The following is a 19,993-nucleotide window of genomic DNA, read 5'->3' as shown; positions in this document are numbered from 1 at the left end:
CTGCTGAAATCTGCTTTCCTGGTGTGCTGGCTGTAAATGGGTTCTTAGTCATTTGAGTTGGCCTAGTATACAGTTAATGAGAACAATGTCTATTTTCTTGAGGGCTACAAAAACTGACATGTTTTCCAGGCTGATCTGAGGAGTCTCTGAGGCCAGTGCTTGTTTTTTGACCTCTTTCCTGAGCTGAGAACTCAAATGCTTTCAAACAGAAAATGGGAAAGAACAGGCACCCTCTCAGCTCCATCATGGAGAAATGACATATAAAACCACTGTGAGGAAATTTATACTGACAGGTGCATTTACCTAGCAAGTGAAGGCCAGGTCTAGCAGAGATACAGGTATTGTACTTTCAAGCCATTTCCCTGCCTTTGAAAGTACACTATTCAGTTAAAATTTACAGTGTATAGAAAATGCAAGGGTTGGAGAACCAAGAGATTGTTGGAATCTTCAAAGGATCTATCATGCTCAAATAGTCTGGATTGGGATGCAAGGTTATGATTTGTTTCTCAAATACAGCCTACAACATCTGCTGTTTGGAGCCCTAATCCCTGAATGTATTTTCAAAGCCTAGCTTTCTTACCCTCAGTGAACCTTTCTTAGTGTAAAGAAAAAAAAGAGCCCCTCTGCTTAGTCAACAGTTTTAACATATTGATATTATTCATCTCTAAATGTGGTCTGCAGTCTGGACCAGAGTGTTCTCCATTGTCTACTCAGCAATGGGAAAGAGGCACTGAGGCTGCACTTGATGGCTGCTGTGTCCAGGCGATGCCTGGGGCACCTGAGGACAAAAACACTGTAACCCTTGCGCCACTGTATTTTCAATGGGAACATCTCTTGCTCCGTGCAACGCCTGCCTCCATGCAATGGCTGGCTAAGGTGAAGGTGGTATTGGGGACACCTCTCTTTGTAGATCAAATCAGCATCCTTTGGACAAAGAGTAGAGAAGGTCTTGCTCTCTTCCTTCCACACCACAAGGCCCTTTCTGGAATAAATTCACCCACTTTATTTTGAGTCCATGCTGTATTATGTTCTGTGGGGATAAAGGAGACTTTATGTAGCACCATTAGGAAATGACACACTCTTCACACTCTTCACAGGACAGATCACACAATCTGAGTTCTATCATCTTCTTTTTAATTACTTTGTACTTTTTTTTACCCATTTTCTTCTTTTTTTTTTTTTTTTTACTCTGGTCAAAGAGATAGTTCAGTCCAGATTAGCATAGCAGACATTTATAAATGTATTTTTCCATGATTTCTCTTTTGTTGCCAAATTACATAAAGTAGATTGATTTTCTTAATGAACTAAACATATGCTAAATATATTTATTGCCATTTATCAAAGCACCCAGACAGCACAATGATGAGCAGTCAAAAATAGACAGTGAGAGATAAAAGTCGTTTTTGCATTATAAAAGAATTCACAGACTAGCAAGCATCTGCTTAGTCAATTTTTTGATTCTGGGGTGCTCTGTATTTATATCATCAACCCTTACACAAGATAAAAGGGGTATTTCTGCTTCTCTGTTTCAGTTTAATTATGTTTGATGAACTGCGATTCAACCGCTTGTTCACACTAAATTTCACACAATTATGGGGACGTTTTGTAGATGCAACAAATCAGTGTTGCATCACACCACAGAACAGCACATGCCATTTCTCTTGGGGTGTTTGCAGAGGCATTTCAAGGCATTCAGTCATTAGCCAAGGGAGCTTACTTGACACTCATTTTCGTCTTGGGTTACCTTTCTCTGTGTGTCAGAAAGGTCAAACAAGGATCAGCCCTTCTCACGAGGGAATGATGCCTGCAGAGCCCCAAAGAAACCACTCCTGGCTGCCATACGAACGGTGAGGAGAGCGAGGGGCTCCTCATTGTTTGCAGGCCACGTTTGCAAACAGAAGCCTTGGAACTTGCTGTGTGTGGACAGGGGAGGGACAGGAGGAATCTGAGCCTGGCAGAAGCACTGCTATGCCTTTCACAGGGATCAGCGAGTGCAGGCAAATGAGATGAGTGCAGTGTGGAGGTAGATCACCAGTTCATGACCCAAGCTAAAATGTGATCAGTCAGTGTGACCCTGGAAATTGATTTAACACAAAGGACACACAGAAAAAATCTAGTTAGGGCCATGACCATGCATGACCACTTACTAAATGACAGAGAGTTAACTGAAATAGTTTTAGAGCATTTCATTTGCCAATTGCTCTGTTCAAACCAGTTGAGGGGCAAAATCTAGAGGTCCTTTCTCATAAAGAGGTGTCACTTCCTTCACTCTGTGTGATACAACATGATGAGATGCTGGAATAAGGAAAGCCATGCTCCTGGGCTATCAGACATTTACTAGGGGATTCCTATGTTTGGATGGGTATGTGCAAGAGAGTTCTCTTGGTTAGCAACTGTAGGGCAGGTCTAGCCTCTCTGAAACAGAGTGAGTGCCCAGAGCCCTGCTGCTCTCCTCGCAGACCTGATGAACAAAATTCAGATGTCAGATTGCACTCATTACCAAAGAGCTGCTTTTCTGCCTTGATAATCTCCTTTTGCAGCATTTTTGATCAAATACTGAATAGGGACAACTTCCCTCCATATTTCCTGCATATTTCCTGAATGAGATGATCTCACCAGTAAGTAGCTGGGAGAAATATAGTGGCACGACACACAAGTGTGCAGGGATGAAATGTGGTCTAAAGGCAATGCTCTTTGTCAAAAATAAATCAGAGTGGCTCCAGCAAATCCTAGGCTGAGAAGCAAGTAATGCAGACTGAGTCTGGACCAAACAGAGCATCTCTTTTCCCAGTCTGAATTTGTTCTTGAAAATTAAAGGCAACTGAGCAAAACGGGCAGTACCTCTTTACACATATCGTGGGAGTGAAGTTGAAGGGAATCCATTAACATCTCAGGGATTTTTTGGTGTGGAATGAGGAACATCTTTAATGAGAGAGGGATGTCAAATGTATACATTTGGACTGCATATATGGCATCGGTGCCTTGCACAAGAGCTCTTCCTCTGCAAGTTCTTAAACATGTTTCTTTATAACTGCAAAAGCATTTAGGCAGCTGGCCAATGAACTTTGGGATAATCTGTTGGAGCAAATCACATCAGCTCTGCTGGCTTCATGGCATTTCATGCTGAGCTTGCAGATGAAAATCCACAAAAGCACCTACAAGTGGGACTGAGGGGCAATTTCATGACATGAATCATCCTCAAAACCTCAAAACTTAGCTGTATAAAGTCCAGAGGTACTTATGTCTCTGCCAACCCGTGACAAAGACGTTCTATTACTTCATGTCCTAGAGCAGCTGCCAGCTTTGTGTGGCTCTTCAAAGCCAAGGGATAAACTCTAGAGCTCTTTTCTTGGAGACAAGCTCCCCTTTCAGGTGACACCTCAGAGTTGCAGAGATGCCCCCGCCCCAAGCACTTAGAGCCTTCTTTACACACAGATTGCTGTGGCCACAACACACTCAAGGCAAGTCAGTGTCTGCAGCTGGAGAAGTGTTCCCTGGTTTCAGGGTTTGGCACAAAGAAATGCCACATTTTCCTATCCACGTAGATATAAACCCCAAAATATATTTTAACATACTTATGGTCAACATATTAAGTGTATAACCAGGTCTTGGCAGAGGGGTTTAGAGCCTACTGCAAACCCTGATTTTCCACATTGCTGTTGCAGTCCCATTGAAGCATAGCTCCCATGAGTGGGTACTTGAAGGGTTGGCTGGACTTTGGTATTGCTAAAAACCTGTTAAAGAGTGGAATTAAATATCGACAGGAAGCCTTCTCAGACTGGGATATTGTACCCTCTGCGGCCATCTGCTGGCCTCAGCCATCAGGTGAATATTTCTGATTGGAAAACTAGAAAAAAATTACATTCTCATCACTCCACTCACAGCAGACTTTCCTCTTAGCTTCTGAAGTGAGTACATTACCTACAAAACAGGAGACCAGCTGGCTGTGGGAGCAACACACCAGTGTCCAGGGCTGTGAGGTCCAGACCCACAGTGGATGCAGACCATGTCTGCAGACCATGTACGAGGGGAGGGCAAGCACAGGAACCACAAAATGAGGGGCAGTTTTGGGGGGCAGCACTTCCCCCCAGGATGTCTCTCCAATGGACTCTCAACCACTGACTCATGGTCACCTCAGACTAAAGCTCCTCCTGCATTTGGGTACCCCTAACATCTCCCTTCTCTCCTTGTGTGGATGCAGAGGCACTTACAGGAGGCAGATTCAAAGCTGTTGGAGCAGGCACAAGAGAGGATAAACACAGGTGAACAAACCAGGGGCTTGTGGTCACTACAGTCACTTCCTTTGTCTTAGTGCAGGGAAGGGTGGCAGGCCACCGAGCCTGCCTTCTTGTTTTACTAGTTTCACACTGGTTAAATTCCTCCCACATGAAAGTCCCAGGACTGGGGCTTTGTGCCCCCCAGGCTGGATCTCCCCAGGAAGGTGCAGGGACGGTGCTCTCCAGCAAGCCCTGCTGTCATGCACCATCTCACTGCTGTGGGAACTCTCTGTGTGGGTTTTCAGCCCTGTGAGGAAAAAATCCATGCAGGGAAGTTGGTAAAGGGAAGCCCCTGGTTAGACCACAACTCAAGAGCAAATTTTTGCTGATGAAAGCGTAGTTTAGGATGACAGATGTCCATTTCTGGTTTAAACCTAGGCAGATTTGCCATATTGAGTATATCCGAGTTAAATTTGTATCAGCTAGAATGAATACTTTAAAACTGAGATAATTTTTATCTAAAATGGAACAGATGTTTCAACACGTTTGGGAATCTAACTGATGCAGGAGCCAGATTCCTCAGATTATCAGCAAAGGGTAATATTTTCTCCACCAACGGGGGGCTTTCAGACCCCTGCTCTCTAAATCAGGGCATGGTGTGAATAAAACAAACGTTGCAGGTTCAACCCCCATTTAATCCCTGTATGGGCCACTCACTTAAAAGCTGGACTTGTTAATCCTTGTGGGTCCCTTCCAACTCAGAATATTCTGTGAAACCTGTGTAATCTATGACCTTTTCTTTGGCGCAATGCTCCCTTCCTTACTGGCTGTTAAGGGACTTTGGGGTGACTGGGAAACTAAATTAGACTGTGTGATAGCATTCCACACACAGTGTGCTTTAGCTTTTGGTAAGCCCTGAAATGGTCATGCAGTTAGACTAATGATCATTGTATGTCCCTTTGTACTGAACTATTCTATTCTATTCTATTCTATTCTATTCTATTCTATTCCCATGTAAAAACCCACTTGTGTTCTTTACATCTTATTGTAAGTTGTTGGAGTCATTTAAATGCAGCTTTAAACCCATGTTGGGGAAAGTGGGGAAGAAGGATCAGGCAAGAAAGATCAAGGAGATTGGAAGAAAGCCCAAGAAAAGTGAAATTCATAGAGGTGAAGAAGTAGGTCCATCTTCAGTCCATCGCTGTCTTTTTTATACAATCTTATGTGGTTTGGGGTGGTCTCTCTCTGTGTGTTTCACTGGACTAAGCAAGCCAAGACCCAGAGCTGGAACACTGCCCTAAAGCTCAGAGAACTATGCTGGAGACAAATTTAGTCCCTTTGACTTTGGTCCTGTGATTGTTAGATTAACTGGCTACCTGAGTTAAAGCATGATTCATTAGCACAGTTAAACGCTGAACTTTTTTATGTGTCTTTCACCTCAGTCACTAAATGCATCTGTAACAGAACCCAGAATAGCTGCTTTGACATATGACACTGAACAGCCCAGGGACTTGATGACAGAGGTCGTATCTCTTGCCATCCTGACAATCCAGATTGCATAGGATGCTTTTTGTCTTCTCCTTAATGGTCTTGGGCTTAATCTTGGCCACCAAATGCTCTGCTGAAACTGAAAAATCTTGTGGGAATGAAAACAATCAGTGTGGAAATTCTGAACCCTCCATGAATTTAGTTGGCTGTTCCTGTGTTTTGAAATATTGTAAGCTTAATGGTTTTGCACTGTCTTGGAAAACACTGGTAAAAAATCAGATATCTAGCATTCACATCAATAACTTTGACATTAAAGCCGTATTTCAGGCTTTTACAAAGCATGTGGTTGTTGTATTAATTTATAGTGCACAGGAATCTGATATTAACAGACATTCATGCTCAACATTACCTTGCATGACATTTGTTTACAATGTTTTATTTTTGAATTTCTACATTTTTCAGAGCAGCTGTGGCCTGACCTTAAATGTCACAGAAATGAGAAGCATCAGTTTTATGGTTTTTTGTGGTTTACACTGGAAAATGGGATAGTGATGAGGACTAAATCAATTATTCAAAGCCAATCAAGTGCTTAAATGCTACGTTGGAATTTAATCAAGATAATAAACCTTGGAAATGTGCATGTTTCACTGAAAAATGGTACAGAAAGTCCTATTTCAGATAACCAAAAAGTTATCTTGGATTCTTTGTTTTATGACAAGATTCCTAGCACTGTTTATTTGTACTGAATCATCTTTTAATGCATGCATTCATGTGGTTTGAATACCATACTCCAAGTGCTTATCTAGTTCGTCATTCCTGTGCTGTTCAGATGGTGCCTCCCGTGGCCTTTGTTTCACACTGTGTCTGTACTACCAAGCTGCATACCAAAATGAAAAATAAAGCAAGAACTGTAAGTTGCCCACTTCTCCCTATTTCCTTGCCCCAGATAAAGTTTATCTGAAGCCTCTTGTTAACACATCAGCTATCCCAGGAACAGGTTTGCCTTTTCAAAGACTGATTGGTAGTAGTGAATTGCAAGCCAATTTAAGATATTTTTGGATAGCTGGATGTTAATTATAGGATTTCAAATTGCAGAAGGTGCTTTCTAAAATAATCGGATGAGTAGGTTTGTCTTATCTCACTTGATAAAACCTACAAATTTGGGGGGCTTTTTTAAATGTCAAAAAGGTCATAAGAAGGAAAAATTGCTTTTGCAATGATGAGACATGGGAATGTCAGTGGGAGCTTCTTAATTATTTTATTACGTGTTACTGTATTTCAACCCTGAGACTGAATTTAAACTGTATCGTCAAGTACACCTGAAATCAGGGACATCATTTTCCCTGACATCTGTGCTCCTGTTCGTCACTCTAAGTATGTTAATGAGGGAAAGTCTTGGTGGATCAGGCCAAGCACTTTGCCTTCTGAGCGACAGAGCCCTGGGTACTGTGAAAAGAGGCAGAGACAATACCATGCCCCAGCCACTCTTTCTGTGTCTCTGCAACGACAGTGGTTCAATCTGTTGTTGAAATGTAGGTGACTACCTGTGATTTGGTATGTTATTCTCCACTTAAAGAGGGTTTTGAGTCAGTATTCTGAGCTTCATGCTCTGGATATTGTAAATATCTCTTTACTAATAGTTCTATGTTAGTAAACTCATTGATACAAAGGTGCTGCTTAAGAGGAATAGAGCCTGTGCTTAAAGTCATGCACATTTTTAAAGTTTAGCTCATATTAGTTAGTAGCCACTGGTCAAAATGAAGCATTTTACCTCCAGACTCACTTCATAAAAACCCCCTAGGGAATTTATATTGCTGTGTTTCTAGCTAGTAATTGGGCCTAACCATGCTCTTTTGTTCCACAGCAACATTATCTTCAGTAAAGTGGTGCACTGTCAAGCGAGCCTCGCATATCCTTCTTTAGAAGCTTTTAGTATGGTAGTCAAGGCTGTTTAACATTAGTCACATTTGCCCTTCTTATTTTATGGGACAAATTTAAACATTTAAGCATTCAGTAAATAGTAGTGTTATTTGATAATCATATAAAAGACAATAAAAGATTTTACATTTGTTTCCTTAACCATGTTCTAGGAGACAAGACCATTGTGATACTGAAATCTGTGAAAAAGTTTGCAGGTCATCTGTCAAACTTCATAAAATTCAGTTTCCTTCAGGAAAGAGGGCTGGGGAAGAATTTTTTAGAGGCAAGCTGATCTTGGGCCAGCTTTGTGCAAAAGCTAAAACTGTCAGTAGGACTTCAAATACAAAGTCAGTATTTTATTTCGCTTGTGAAGTTCATGAAACTAAAACATGTATTATGAAGCATAAGAGAACAGTTATGCCAAAAAGGTAAAAATGTGCAATCAATCACATAACTTACTGGCACTGCTGAGGGAAGTGAGACTGTCAGCCAAAGTGCAGAGAGCATGGTAAGTTAGTTCATGAAGTCAGGAGACTGTTTCTCCCATGGCATCCAAGTTTCTGTGCCACAATGAGCTCTGGGAAGAAAGCCAGGAAGATTATCTCAAGGGCACGCAGAAGGGCACCCAGCTTCTGCTGCCTTTGAAAATAAACCCTAAGTGCAGAAAACTCTTATGACAGAAACAGAACGAAAAGGCACTTTGTGATGGTTGAACACAGAGCCTTCACACCTTCCTTCTCACTGCCTTCCTCTAGCAGCAACCAAAGCAAAGCATGGGCAGCAGTTTCCAGTGATGAACTTAAAAAAACCTGGATCACCACAGGCTTCTCACTAAATAAGTCACTGTTGTAAAAGGTTGCTTATCCTATCTACTGGGAGTTTTGTGAGGCATGCACACAAATAAATCTCTGTTCTTCAAGAGCAAAGGCCTAAATTGCCCCCAGTTGATGTGTCAATACCGTTTTTTTTCTACTGTGCAACCCCTCAAGGACCACCATTAGCCCTTCAATACTGGAAAAACAGGTTCACTTATGCCACCCAACTGGGTAATTTCTCCTCTGCATACTTTGTAGAAGTGAAATATGCGATAAGCCGAACTAATTAATGTACCAGCTTCCTCGTGTATTAGGGCTTCTGGCTTCTGCAGTCATTCCTCTGCAAATGCCTCAAAGGATTATCCTGGATTCAATATTCTGAACAAATAAACACCTACAAACTGGAATACATATTTCAGGTTTAAATTAAAAGGCCCTTTTTTGGATGGCAATATGTGTTTTATTATAATAAGCACGTTCTCCCTTCAAAACTTGCTTAAATTTTTCTTTTTTCTCTCTCTTTTTTTTTCTTTCTGCTGCTCTGCATGTTCTGTCTTGATGGGAGAATTTGAGTGTCTAACGAAAGATGAGAGAAATGGTGACTGTGATATCCAGTTGCAAACAGAATTGTCATCTCATACATCAGTTCAAAACAACTTTTCTTAGGGTACCTGAAAAGAGGTACAGACTATTACATATCTGCCAACAGTAAGGCTATGATGCATTCTTCTTTTTTAACCCCAGCTGGCAACTAAGTACCTCACAGCTGCTTGCTCACTCCTCCCCCTGCCTCTTCCACAGTGGGGAAGAGAATTGGAAAAAAATGTTAAACCTCATGGGTTGAAATAAGAGCAGTTTCATAATTGAAACAAACAAACAAAAAGAATAATTCCTGTTATAATAATGATGATAATAACAGCAATACCAATTACTGTGATGGAAAAGGGAGAGGCAGAGAGAGAGAGGAATAAAAACGAAGAGAAACAAGTGATGCACAATACAATTGCTCACCTCCCACTGACTGATGGGCAGACTTTTCCTAAGAAGTGATCGGTGGTTCCTGGCCAACTCTTCCCAGTTTATAACCTGGGCATGATGCTCTATGGTACAAAATATCCCTTTGGCCAGTTCCTGTCAACTGTCCTGGCCATGCTCCCTCCCACTTTCTTGTGCACCTGCTCACTGGAAATGGAAAACTGAACATGGGAAACTGAAAACTCTTTGATTTAGGGAAAGCACTACTTAGCAACAACTAAAACGTCAGTGTGTTATCAACATTGTTCTCATAATAAATCCAAAACACAGCACTGCACCAGCTACTCAGAAGAAAACGTACTCTGCCAGCTGAAACCAGGACAATTCTACTGATAGATTTGCTGCTGAACACTTTTATTGGGCAAGATGGTCTACAAATTACATTAACTAAGAGAATTCTACCATTTCTAGATCCTTATATATCTATGCCTACTTGCCCAGTAGTCCTTTGGATGGGAATCACTGCCTCTAAGAAAGCTCGTTTGTGACTATTCTTTCTAGATGAAAATGGACAGTAATTGAAGACCACTGAAAACAGATTTAAGAATATATTGAACACCTTGCATTTGAAAGGAAAGCCCATATGAACCATAGCATTTCTTTCAAGTTCATGGAACTGAAAATTTGAGTAGTAAAGAAAAAAAAAGTATTAAAATGAAGACCTACAGTGGTGAGAAGGTTAAGGGAGGAAGGATTTCTAGGAAAACCAGATGTAAATTACATCTCACTGGCCTCCTTCTCAAGTGGCCCAGAGCATAGATGAAGGAGGTAATGCTTTGGAATCAGTATCTTCCCCCAAACCCCTCCTGCTGCTCTAACATAAGCTGGAGGAGGCATGAGTGATTTCAATGGTCCACTGCAAGGTTCCTTAAAAAAACACATGAGAGTGCTCAGCCTGTCTATTAGATAGTGATGCAAATAGTACAAACAGTGGGGAACAATTTTTATGTACTGTGATACAGACTCAGAGAAAAAAGGATTAAATTCCACACATCCTACTAATGGAATCCTTACTGCAAGGAGTCAGCCTAAAGGGTTAACCATTAGAAACAGAATTGTGGTGTACCAGAAGAAAAGGAAAAGAATTTAGATTCGCCACACCACGTCAGCTCCTTCTGGATCATCAGTGGCATCCGGTATCTTGCAAACAGTAGTCTGCTGCTTGGAGAGAAGCACCTTGGCAGCCATAGAATTAAAGTACATATTTATTGCCTTCATTTGCAGAGATCAGGATGCAGCCAGAGGCATGAGATTAGCTGAGGCTTCTCCTGACTCTCCCATCTCTCAGCAGTACAGCAATTCCACTTCTTGTAAGGTGCACACACAGGGTAGGATTTGACCCTGTCAGGCTGGCACTTTGCTGACAGCTTACATGCTCTCCAAAGGAATACAGATGCTCATTTGCTCTATATTTGCCAGTTATTAATTTTGAGCAGCCACTTTAGTCTCATGTTATGGGGCAGAGCCAGAGAGAAAAATGGCTCTTGTTAAGCAAAGTCATAGTTTTTTACACCAGTCAGGATCATCTGCTTTGGCCTCTTGCACAAAACTTTGGGCAGAGTTTTAAGTCCACTTTTTGTGTGTCATATCTCCTTTATCTGCTTTGGAAAAGGACAAACTCCCTCTCACCCTCTCCTTGTTCCAGTCTAAGCATCCCTCACTTTTGCCAGTCCCCCAGGTGACTTTCACTGGATCTGCTGTGAAAGCTTTGCCCAGGGCTGTATCATGTGGGTGCTGGGAGCCATGCTGGGACAATGCTGGTGTGTGACAGCAGCAGGTGTGTCCCCCCAAGCCCAGCTCTGTCCCGGTTCTGCGTGCCCTCACAGGTGCACTCACCTTATCACCGCACACAATATGAAGGCTTGTGCCATCCAGCGTGTCCTTGGAAATCAAGACCAGATACTACTGAACCTGGCCTCTAGTGGGAAGTGGTTGGCCACCTGGCTATTTCTGGTAATACCCAGCAAAGCCAGAAGCCAGGAAAATGAAAAACCTATTGGGTTTCTAAAGCTTGGAATAAAAATCTAGTCTTGGCAAAGCCAGTCGTAAGCCAAGTCCGGCTGTCTCCCGGCAGCTTTGCAATGACTTGTTTGCATCCTTCCCCAGCACCGATCATTTGTTACACATTCTTAGATGGTCTGTCTGTGTTACTTCATGGGATAATCCCTTCTTTATCTTCTCTTGGACCTTGTGTTGTTAACAACCCAGTCCTCCTTTTCAAAGTCTAAAATACTTCTGCCTACTTCCCTCCTAAGCTGTAAGTCAAATTAATCACTTTCCAGAGCTTATACCTCAGAAACTTGAATTCTTTCAAGTATTGCAATGGCTATTTTTTAAATCTCACCATAAAGAATTTGATCTCACACAATACAGGTACAGGGAAAAAAATGCTAAGCAGCAAATGAATACTGAGGGGATCTAATATTTCATTAATGAGAGCTGCTGAGCAGCTTCCAATTTGCTTCTACCTCCTGGCAAGAAAAAGGTCAAAACAAGGACATTTTTCATTCACGTACCTCACTTGAATGTTGAGCACCCTCAAGCTCATGGTATTTCTCAGTTATTCTCAGATTTTTCTGCTTTTCTGATGTAAGTATGTTAATTTCTCTTTTTTTAAAATTTATTTACTGCATAGCAGTAAAGTAAGGAAGTAAGGAAGACGTCACATGAAGTTTGAGATGTCTCTTTGCTTGCAGCCGAGGTATAAAGTTCATTAGTTTGGCCATGCTGGCTCAAACAAAATGTCCACTTAATCAGTGTGTTACCCTGCCTCCAACCATAGCCAATAACGAGTGCTGAGAGACAATGCAGAAGAAAAGGCCCACGCAGCACGCACAGTTGTCCTGCTGCCTATCTGTAGTTTAGAAAACCTCAAGAAAAATATTGAGGATTTATTTTTACTATTGTGAACAACAGTTCTGGATGGGTCTTTTTCCACACATATGGAGAAATAATGTTTTAACACCCAGCATTTAATGATTTAACTGACCAATATTTTTCATATCGGAAGCATCTTGTGAAAGTGAGTTCTGCAGCTGAAATACACATTGTGTGAAAAAGCATATCCTTCTGCCTCACCTAACTGCTGTATCCGGTAATTTCACATGGATTCTCTTGATTTGTATCTTTTAGAGTGGGACTAAACCCACTACTCTTCTATCCCACAACACCAAAGCTTTTTGAGACTGAAGAGCACAGTGGCTCATCGTTTCTAACCCCATGTTCCTTAACTCTTTCAAAATGACATGGTTTTCTTTAGGACTCTTCTTCAGGACACTGTACACATCCCCCTTTTCAGCTGAGATTACTCCGCTTTATCCTAGCTCCAGCCAGGAGCTCGGTACAGTCTAACAGGGTGTCCCCTTCCAACATCCCAATGGAATGTTTTCTTTAAGGCTGGGATGTCACTGCCTCCGACCCTGGTCTCTCACCCTCTCAGCCATCACACTCTCAAAATACTCAGCTGCCTGATGATGACATCACAAGTAACATTTCAGCTATCATACTGTGTTTGCTTTGTCTGGATACAGCGTACACGTTTTTGAAAGGTACATTCCTATTTCTAACAGTTTTCTTTATTCAATAGTTTATCTGTGCTGAGCTATTTCTCATTTATTTGGTTGTATGTGTATTTTAAGCCTTCAACCATGTAATTTTAACGTTCTCTGTAGCACCACTGAAGCCCTTACCCCAATCTTTATAGAAAGCAGGCTTATGTTACTATTGTTCTCCTTTCAAAACAAAATGTGGTAGGCTTTGGCTTTTCCCTTTCAACAAAAATATTGAATTTTAAATGTTATAACCAGTATAACAGAGCATCTTGGTCATGGTTGCATCTTGAACTACCCAGGTTCAGCACTGAAGCACGATTTGCCTTTTTTTCTCTCATTAAATATCCAACAAAGTGCTAAAAGGAACCATCATCTCTGATATGTAAAATGTACTCCCACCACAGTTCTCCATTATGTGATTTATTCAGTCTTAATGGGACTAGCTGAAATCTTCCATTATTATTCTGTTTCCTGCTTTTACAGCCCCTGTGACTTTGTTTAGAGGTGAATGTCACCATCCTGGTCATGGTGCTGTTTATTATATCTGAATCCTCTGCTCTTTCCACTTGGGCAAGGAATATCAGGCCATCTAGTTTCTGTGATATTTAATGAAACAGTTAAGCTTTCTGACCCAATGCAGTATTTCTGTCTGCATTTGCAGTGTGTGTTCTTTTCTCTGTATTGTACCATAATAAAGGACCATTAAACTGCACAATTTTTCTTAACTGCTGTCAACACACACCACACTGTGGGTCAGCAAAGGTGAGTTACTGCCTGCAGCAACAAATCCCACAGTTGAATCAAGCACAGAGAATCGTGCTGTCCAGCCCTTAGCCTCATATCTTACCTACATCTGACCTGGGGAGCGGCAGCTCTTTTTCCATCCATTCCACTAACACCAGCCAGGGGTGGCCAGAGCAGACATTGAAAGCTACTGAGTGTGTGCAGTGTGGTTACTATCGCAGCATCCTTTGGAAATACTGTTAGATGACACAGCAGATGGAGGGGTCGGGGGGTGGAGTGGGGTATTTGTATCCTCTTTTCAAGGACAAGCTGATTTCCCCTGTAGAATGCCACTGATTAGGCTGGTGAAGGCAGAGCACACGGGTGGCTTGGCAGTGACTTTGGGAGCCTGAAGATCAAATTTCTGCAGTGTTGTGTGCACAGCGCAGAAGCTAGCTGCAGTCATTATGAATGGGAGCCTGAACCTAGCTGCTGGCTTCCCCAGAGCAAGTCACATCTCTGCCATGCCTACAGCAGCTGCTGCTTTTTGGCAAAGGTACAAATAGCAAACACAATCCCAGAGAGGTGCTAAAAGCAAAGAATCGATGGTTATTGCTGCTTCAGCTTGGGGAAAGGAGTAAACAGACTGTAGTGTCAGATTTCTACAACTGCTCTTTCTCCCCAGGGGAATGAGCCTATCCACTGCTTGCCAGCTAAGCAGAGGTCAGCGCCATGCCAGTGGGTGTAGCTACCACTAGCAAACATGAAGAACAGTCCTGGTGTTTTGGTGGGATCTGTCTGAACTAAAGAAGTGGTTGTCATGGTTTAGCAATAAAAGCAGAGAACCACTGTTATAGCTGATACAGATCCTCAAGTATTTTGGTTTCTTAACAGGAAAACAACACGGTTCAAACCTCCAGACAAATTATCAGTTAGGCTGAAAGGGCCAGTCTGTCCTTGCACAGTATTGGAGTTGCCACAGTGCCACACATTTCAGCTGCAGCATGAGCCATCCTCTAGTGCCCAGAACGCTGCTTTGTTCCTGGAGGTTGGTTTATGCCCAGCAAAAAGTGGGTTTGAAGTCTTTCAACCTTTATTTTAATTCTAATGTGATGGTAAGTGTGTCTTTTGCCAGTCTTTGATGTGTAATAATTTTTGCAGCTGAGCTTGGTTGCTGGCTGACAGGCCATCCTGGGGAGATGAACTGCAGGGGCTGCACATGCACCACCCAGAAGGGCTCCTTTGCCTCTTGCTTACTTGCTGCTTTGCTTTCAGGTGTTGTGACTAACAATACTGGTTTCAACAGCCCTGGTGCTGAGGAGGAGCAAAATACAATCATGACATCCCCATGAATTTGCTCAGGTGCAGAGCTAGCTGGATTGGCAGGGGAAAACACTTGCTTGAGGAGTCAGCTTGCTTCTTCTCTGCTCCTGCCTCGTCTGTAGGCACACCACAGAATGCACCCAGGGCGCTTCTTTACAGCAACGTTTGTCTTGTCAGCAGCAAGTGCGCTAAAGTTTGACGTGATCCCTGTCATTAAAAAAAAAAAAGAAAAAAAAGCCTCTCTACAGCTACTGTTAGATGTGGCGGCTGTGTTATGCCCACTTGATTATCCCCAACAGGGTTAGGCCATTATGAAGTGTGGTGTTGATTCTCTGTAATAAAATTATCCCTCTTCTGAGTCAATCCCATGGTGGGAGTGAAGCTTTTTTTATTTTTCTCTAAAAAGTATAAAAATCTGGGCCAGTCCATAAAAAAAAAATTAAATTCAAACTATGGTACGAAGAAATCTAGAATTTGCTCAGATCTTCTCTGTTGTCTCTTAACTCAGGGGTTTTTTCCCATTTCCTTTTTCATCTCCTCCTGAAACAACTTTTTTTTTCTACTCTTACCAGTGCTGTCACACAGGAATTCTGCAAGCATCTGAAGGGATAGTACAGTGTGAAACACACTTAGACACACAGGAGCCTATTTTTAAAATGTATATTTTAGACTGCCCAGTGCAAGTGTTCTGTGTAAACTCCCATCTCTCATTGTGCAGAAATAACAGCATAGAGGAGCAATTTATAATGGCCACGTCCAAGGGCCTGAAGACACAGCTCATCCATGTGTCCCTCACTGCTCTTGTACCAGTCATCTGCTAACCCACAACCTCTCCAAACAGCAACCTCTTGTTAATGTATCTTGCTTGTCAACTAAAGGAGAAGGTGGAATGGGTTTTTGGCTAGGCTTTGGGTTTGCTTGTTTGTTTGCTTGCTTGTTTGTGGGTTTTTGTTCATTTGTTTTCTGATAATCAGGAACGGTACAAAAATGTGTCCTTTTATCTTTTTGCTCTTGCTATCAAGGTGGTTACACAGCCAGCTCTTCATGTCTGAATTTGCTTTTGTGAGCTAGCAACACCAGCATTTAGATCACCTGTGGTGTGGTGTGGCGTGATATGAAGGAGTCAAAAATCAGTCCCTCTCTCTTCATTTATGCCTCAGCAATCTCATTTATACGGAGCAGAGAGCTGGAATAGCAAGCATACTTCAGTGTGGCAGGTTGATTTATAAGGTGGTATAAACACACAGTGCCCCTCTGAGGCTGAAGATTAGTTTGGTTTGCTGCCCTACTTCCATTAGTGTTATGTCACTTGAGAGTTACTTAATCAGAACTCACTTTCATACCCAGATGTGCAGTCAGAGCTCACCTTCCCACTCCAGTGCCACCTGTCACTGGCTCAGGCACCCACCGGGCAGGGATGAAGGGATGGTGACCTGGGGTGATGCTGATTGCTGCACAGGCTGCCTGCAGAGCATGGGCCCTCACAAACCTAACCCCCTGAAAATGAACTTATTCATTCAGGTGGCCTCACTTGAATCCTACATGTACAGCAAAGAGAGCCATCCTTCCAAAACCAACATTTTTTTCCTTGTATTTCAGTGTCCTGGCTGGTCCTGAGTGAAATTTTCCCCGTTGGGATCAGAGGACGGGCCATGGCTTTGACATCTAGCATGAACTGGGGTATAAATCTCCTCATCTCCTTGACGTTTTTGACTGTAACTGGTAAGATTTCTCTGTGTCCTTCCAAGCTGATATTCTCCTAGTGGGAAAAATAAATCTCTCCTATACAAACAACGTTGCTAAAATTGCAGCTGTGATACCCCAGGAGCCAGGATCTCTGTTTAGGTGTCGGTGTAACCTCACCATTCCCACCAAATCTTTCTGTGTTCATGCCAGTAACTTCAGCCTCACAGTGCTGGCTGTCAGACCACCTTGCACATCAACTCCACAGGCTGTGAAACTCAAGTTTTGGAGACACTGTTGCCTTAGTAGGCTGAAAATAAATAATGTTTAGGATTGAGTCCTGCATCGTCTGAAATTCAATGCAAGTTCTGTTCTAGATCAGACCACATCTTTTCTGATCAGACGTTTTTAAACACAATTCCATTTAATTCATTCCTTTTCACAGGAATGTCTTGGCTTGGAGAAAATTTTCCTTAGAAAAAAATGTCTTTGTGAGGTAAAAGTCTTCCACATTTGAATGTGAGAAAGCGGACTACCATATAGTGACTTCTAATGTGATGATAATCAAAGGGGAAGGTTAAATGGTGATGCTAAAATTTATTGATTAGCAAATTTTTTTTCTGATTTTGTATTATACAAGGCTTTGAAAAGTTTAGTTTTCAGTCTTATTGTGAGGATATATGTGCTGAAAATCAAAATATATAAGGGAGCAGAATTCCAGGTTTCCCTTAAGTCTAAATTACTCTCCACCAGAGGCAGACAATCAACTCATAAAAAGTCGAGGTGGTTTTCACCCCATTAGATGTTTTTCGAGACAGATTTGAAAATTAGTGTGATCTGTTACTAAAATGGGCTTCACATTTGTGTTTTCTTTCCTAAAAAAAAAACAAAAAAGAGAGAGAGAAATAAAAAACCAACATCCTCCATCCCAAGTACTAACTTGGAAAGATATGACAGGTAAACTTCACTGTGTTCACACTATCACTTTAATTGGATCAAGGGTCTTCTTCAGAAGGAAACCATCCAGTTGCTCCCACTCACTGCACTTTGGTTTGCATTGCAGAACTGCACTCCTGAACTGCACAAGCTTTTGGACAAAACCAAACGAGAAAATGCGTAATGCAGGCACTCCAGCTGCTAACACTTGCTCAGTCCTTTGACCAGACTTGGGTTACTCCTAAGGAAATGTCCCCAAAACCACCTAGTGCAGACCTCAGGTGCTCAGTGTCAGCTGTTTCCCTGTCCCCTCTTGTCATGCAGTGTTACTTGTTAATGTGCATCTTGTTGTTAGTTTGGTCTCAGTTTCAATCACTGTAAAGCTGCAGTAACTCCCTTGGCTTAACTGGGTCTAATCTGGATTTATGAAAGTGTAAGTACAAGAACATATGCATTGCTTGTCTATGGCAGAAAGGCAGAATTGGGAATTCTATTGTCAAATGAATACACGTGGAGGTGACAGTGGCCAGCAGCATCTGCACTTAGGTGCTGATGCAGAGGTACCAGCTAGATTAGAAGATTCAGCTGCAATTTTCAGGTCATGACACAACTGATAAATGTCTCAGCTGTCCAGGTTTACCTTAGCAGGGAAAAGGGTTAATGGGGCTGCAGAGTGCATCCCGCAGCCCGAGGATCTACCTGCCCCTGGACTGTAGGCTCAGAAAACCACTAGTTCTTGGATGGCCCCATTAGGAGTCCGCTCTTGGATCACTTTCTGGCACAGCACCCATGACTCGCAGTGGAAATGCTGGGTACTGACAGGTGGGGAGGATTAGCTGGAGACAACTGTAACAGTGTGAAAAATGCTTGGATTTGCTCCAAGAAAGAATGTGCACCAAAACCAGACACAGGCAAAAATTCAAGGCATTCATGGTCCCCACTGCCTTCCCACAAAGCAGTAACAATGGCTACTCACCATTTTCATCCAGAGTGACCACAAGCAAAATAAACCAATAGGTTCTTGCTAAATGAGGCAATATGGGTTCATCAATTTTCTTTCATAAGGTGTATTAGAAAAAGCAAAGCCACTCCTCCTTTTCAAACTATGTGAGCTAGGAATAACAGCCTAGATTCTTTCTAGCTTCTCCTGTGCATTAGGGGCTGTATCCTATAAAACAGCACCAGGAAGAAAAATCCCGATATTTGAAAATTAAAAAAGATATGTTTTCTTCCTTTGTAGAGCTCATTGGCTTGTCCTGGGTGTGCTTCATTTACACAATAATGAGCCTAGCATCACTGGCTTTTGTTATCGTGTTTATACCAGAGACAAAAGGATGCTCTTTGGAGCAAATATCCATGGAACTAGCTAAACAGTAAGTACCAAACATGCAACGGCATCGCCCAGGTGCCAGAGGGACAAAGCCTTTCAGTGCCACATATTGAAAAAAAGGAAGCCATGTGGGAAAAATCTGATTCTCTCAAGGCTTGAGCTTGCACATGTTGATCTCAATAGCCAAGCAAACATTTTGTTGGTGCTGAAGGAAAGGTGGTTTTTCAGCACTCCTTTAAGGAACACCTGTGGCCAAGCCTGGATCCCCAGCACTTTTGCTGTCTGGTATTCCTGGATGGGAGGGCAGCTCTGATCTTGCATTTAGGACTGTGTGTCTTGGGTTGCATGCAGAAAATGGGAAGGAGAGATCCTGTATCTCAAATTGGTTTGTCCTGGGTGTCATGTGAATTTTGATAGGTGTTGTAGATGGGCATTTTCTTGTGTCTTTACTGAGTGTTGTAGTCAGGTGAGGGTCAGTCTCTTCTCCCAAGCAACAAGTCACAGGACAAGAAGAAAAGGTCTTCAGTTGTGGCAGGGGAGGCTTAGATTGGATATTAGGAAAAATGTCTTTACTCAAAGGGTGGTTAAGGTGTTGGAGAAGGCTTCCCTGGGAAGTGGTGGAATAACCACTGCTGGAGCTGTTCAAAAATTATCTAGATCTGGTACATGGGAACATGGTCTTATGGTGAAGATAGCAGTGTTATGTTAACAGCTGGACTTGATGATTTTAGAGGCCTTTTTCCACCTAAACTATCCTACTAGTCTAGATACCTCTTTTTTGGTAGTAAAAGTAATTAATGTATGAACATCTTAGTGTCATTCTGTATTAGTATTTTTTAGATTACAGGGGAATATGTGCAACTCAGCCAGGCTTGAAGGAGGTTGTTTATGGACTAATTATGGACTAACCATTGTGCTGCCGCTGGCCCTCGGGCTGTCCCTCCCCCTCCCCTTAAGGCAGGGCACACATCC

At 42.3% G+C, this 19,993-nt stretch overlaps 1 protein-coding gene across 1 annotated transcript in view; it reads left to right on the top strand.

Moving 5' to 3' along the window:
* SLC2A12 (solute carrier family 2 member 12) overlaps positions 1-19,993 on the top strand; it is a 31,039-nt gene that overhangs the window by 10,598 nt on the left and 448 nt on the right. The window contains exons 3-4 of the mRNA XM_008637972.2: positions 16,672-16,794; positions 18,932-19,064. Coding sequence (XP_008636194.1) covers positions 16,672-16,794; positions 18,932-19,064 — 256 coding nt within the window. The remainder of the gene's footprint in view (positions 1-16,671; positions 16,795-18,931; positions 19,065-19,993) is intronic.

The sequence above is a fragment of the Corvus brachyrhynchos genome, unplaced genomic scaffold (assembly GCF_000691975.1).
Source record: "Corvus brachyrhynchos isolate BGI_N302 unplaced genomic scaffold, ASM69197v1 scaffold14, whole genome shotgun sequence".
Lineage (NCBI taxonomy): Eukaryota > Metazoa > Chordata > Aves > Passeriformes > Corvidae > Corvus > Corvus brachyrhynchos.
This window is presented reverse-complemented; position numbering and strand designations above follow the sequence as displayed.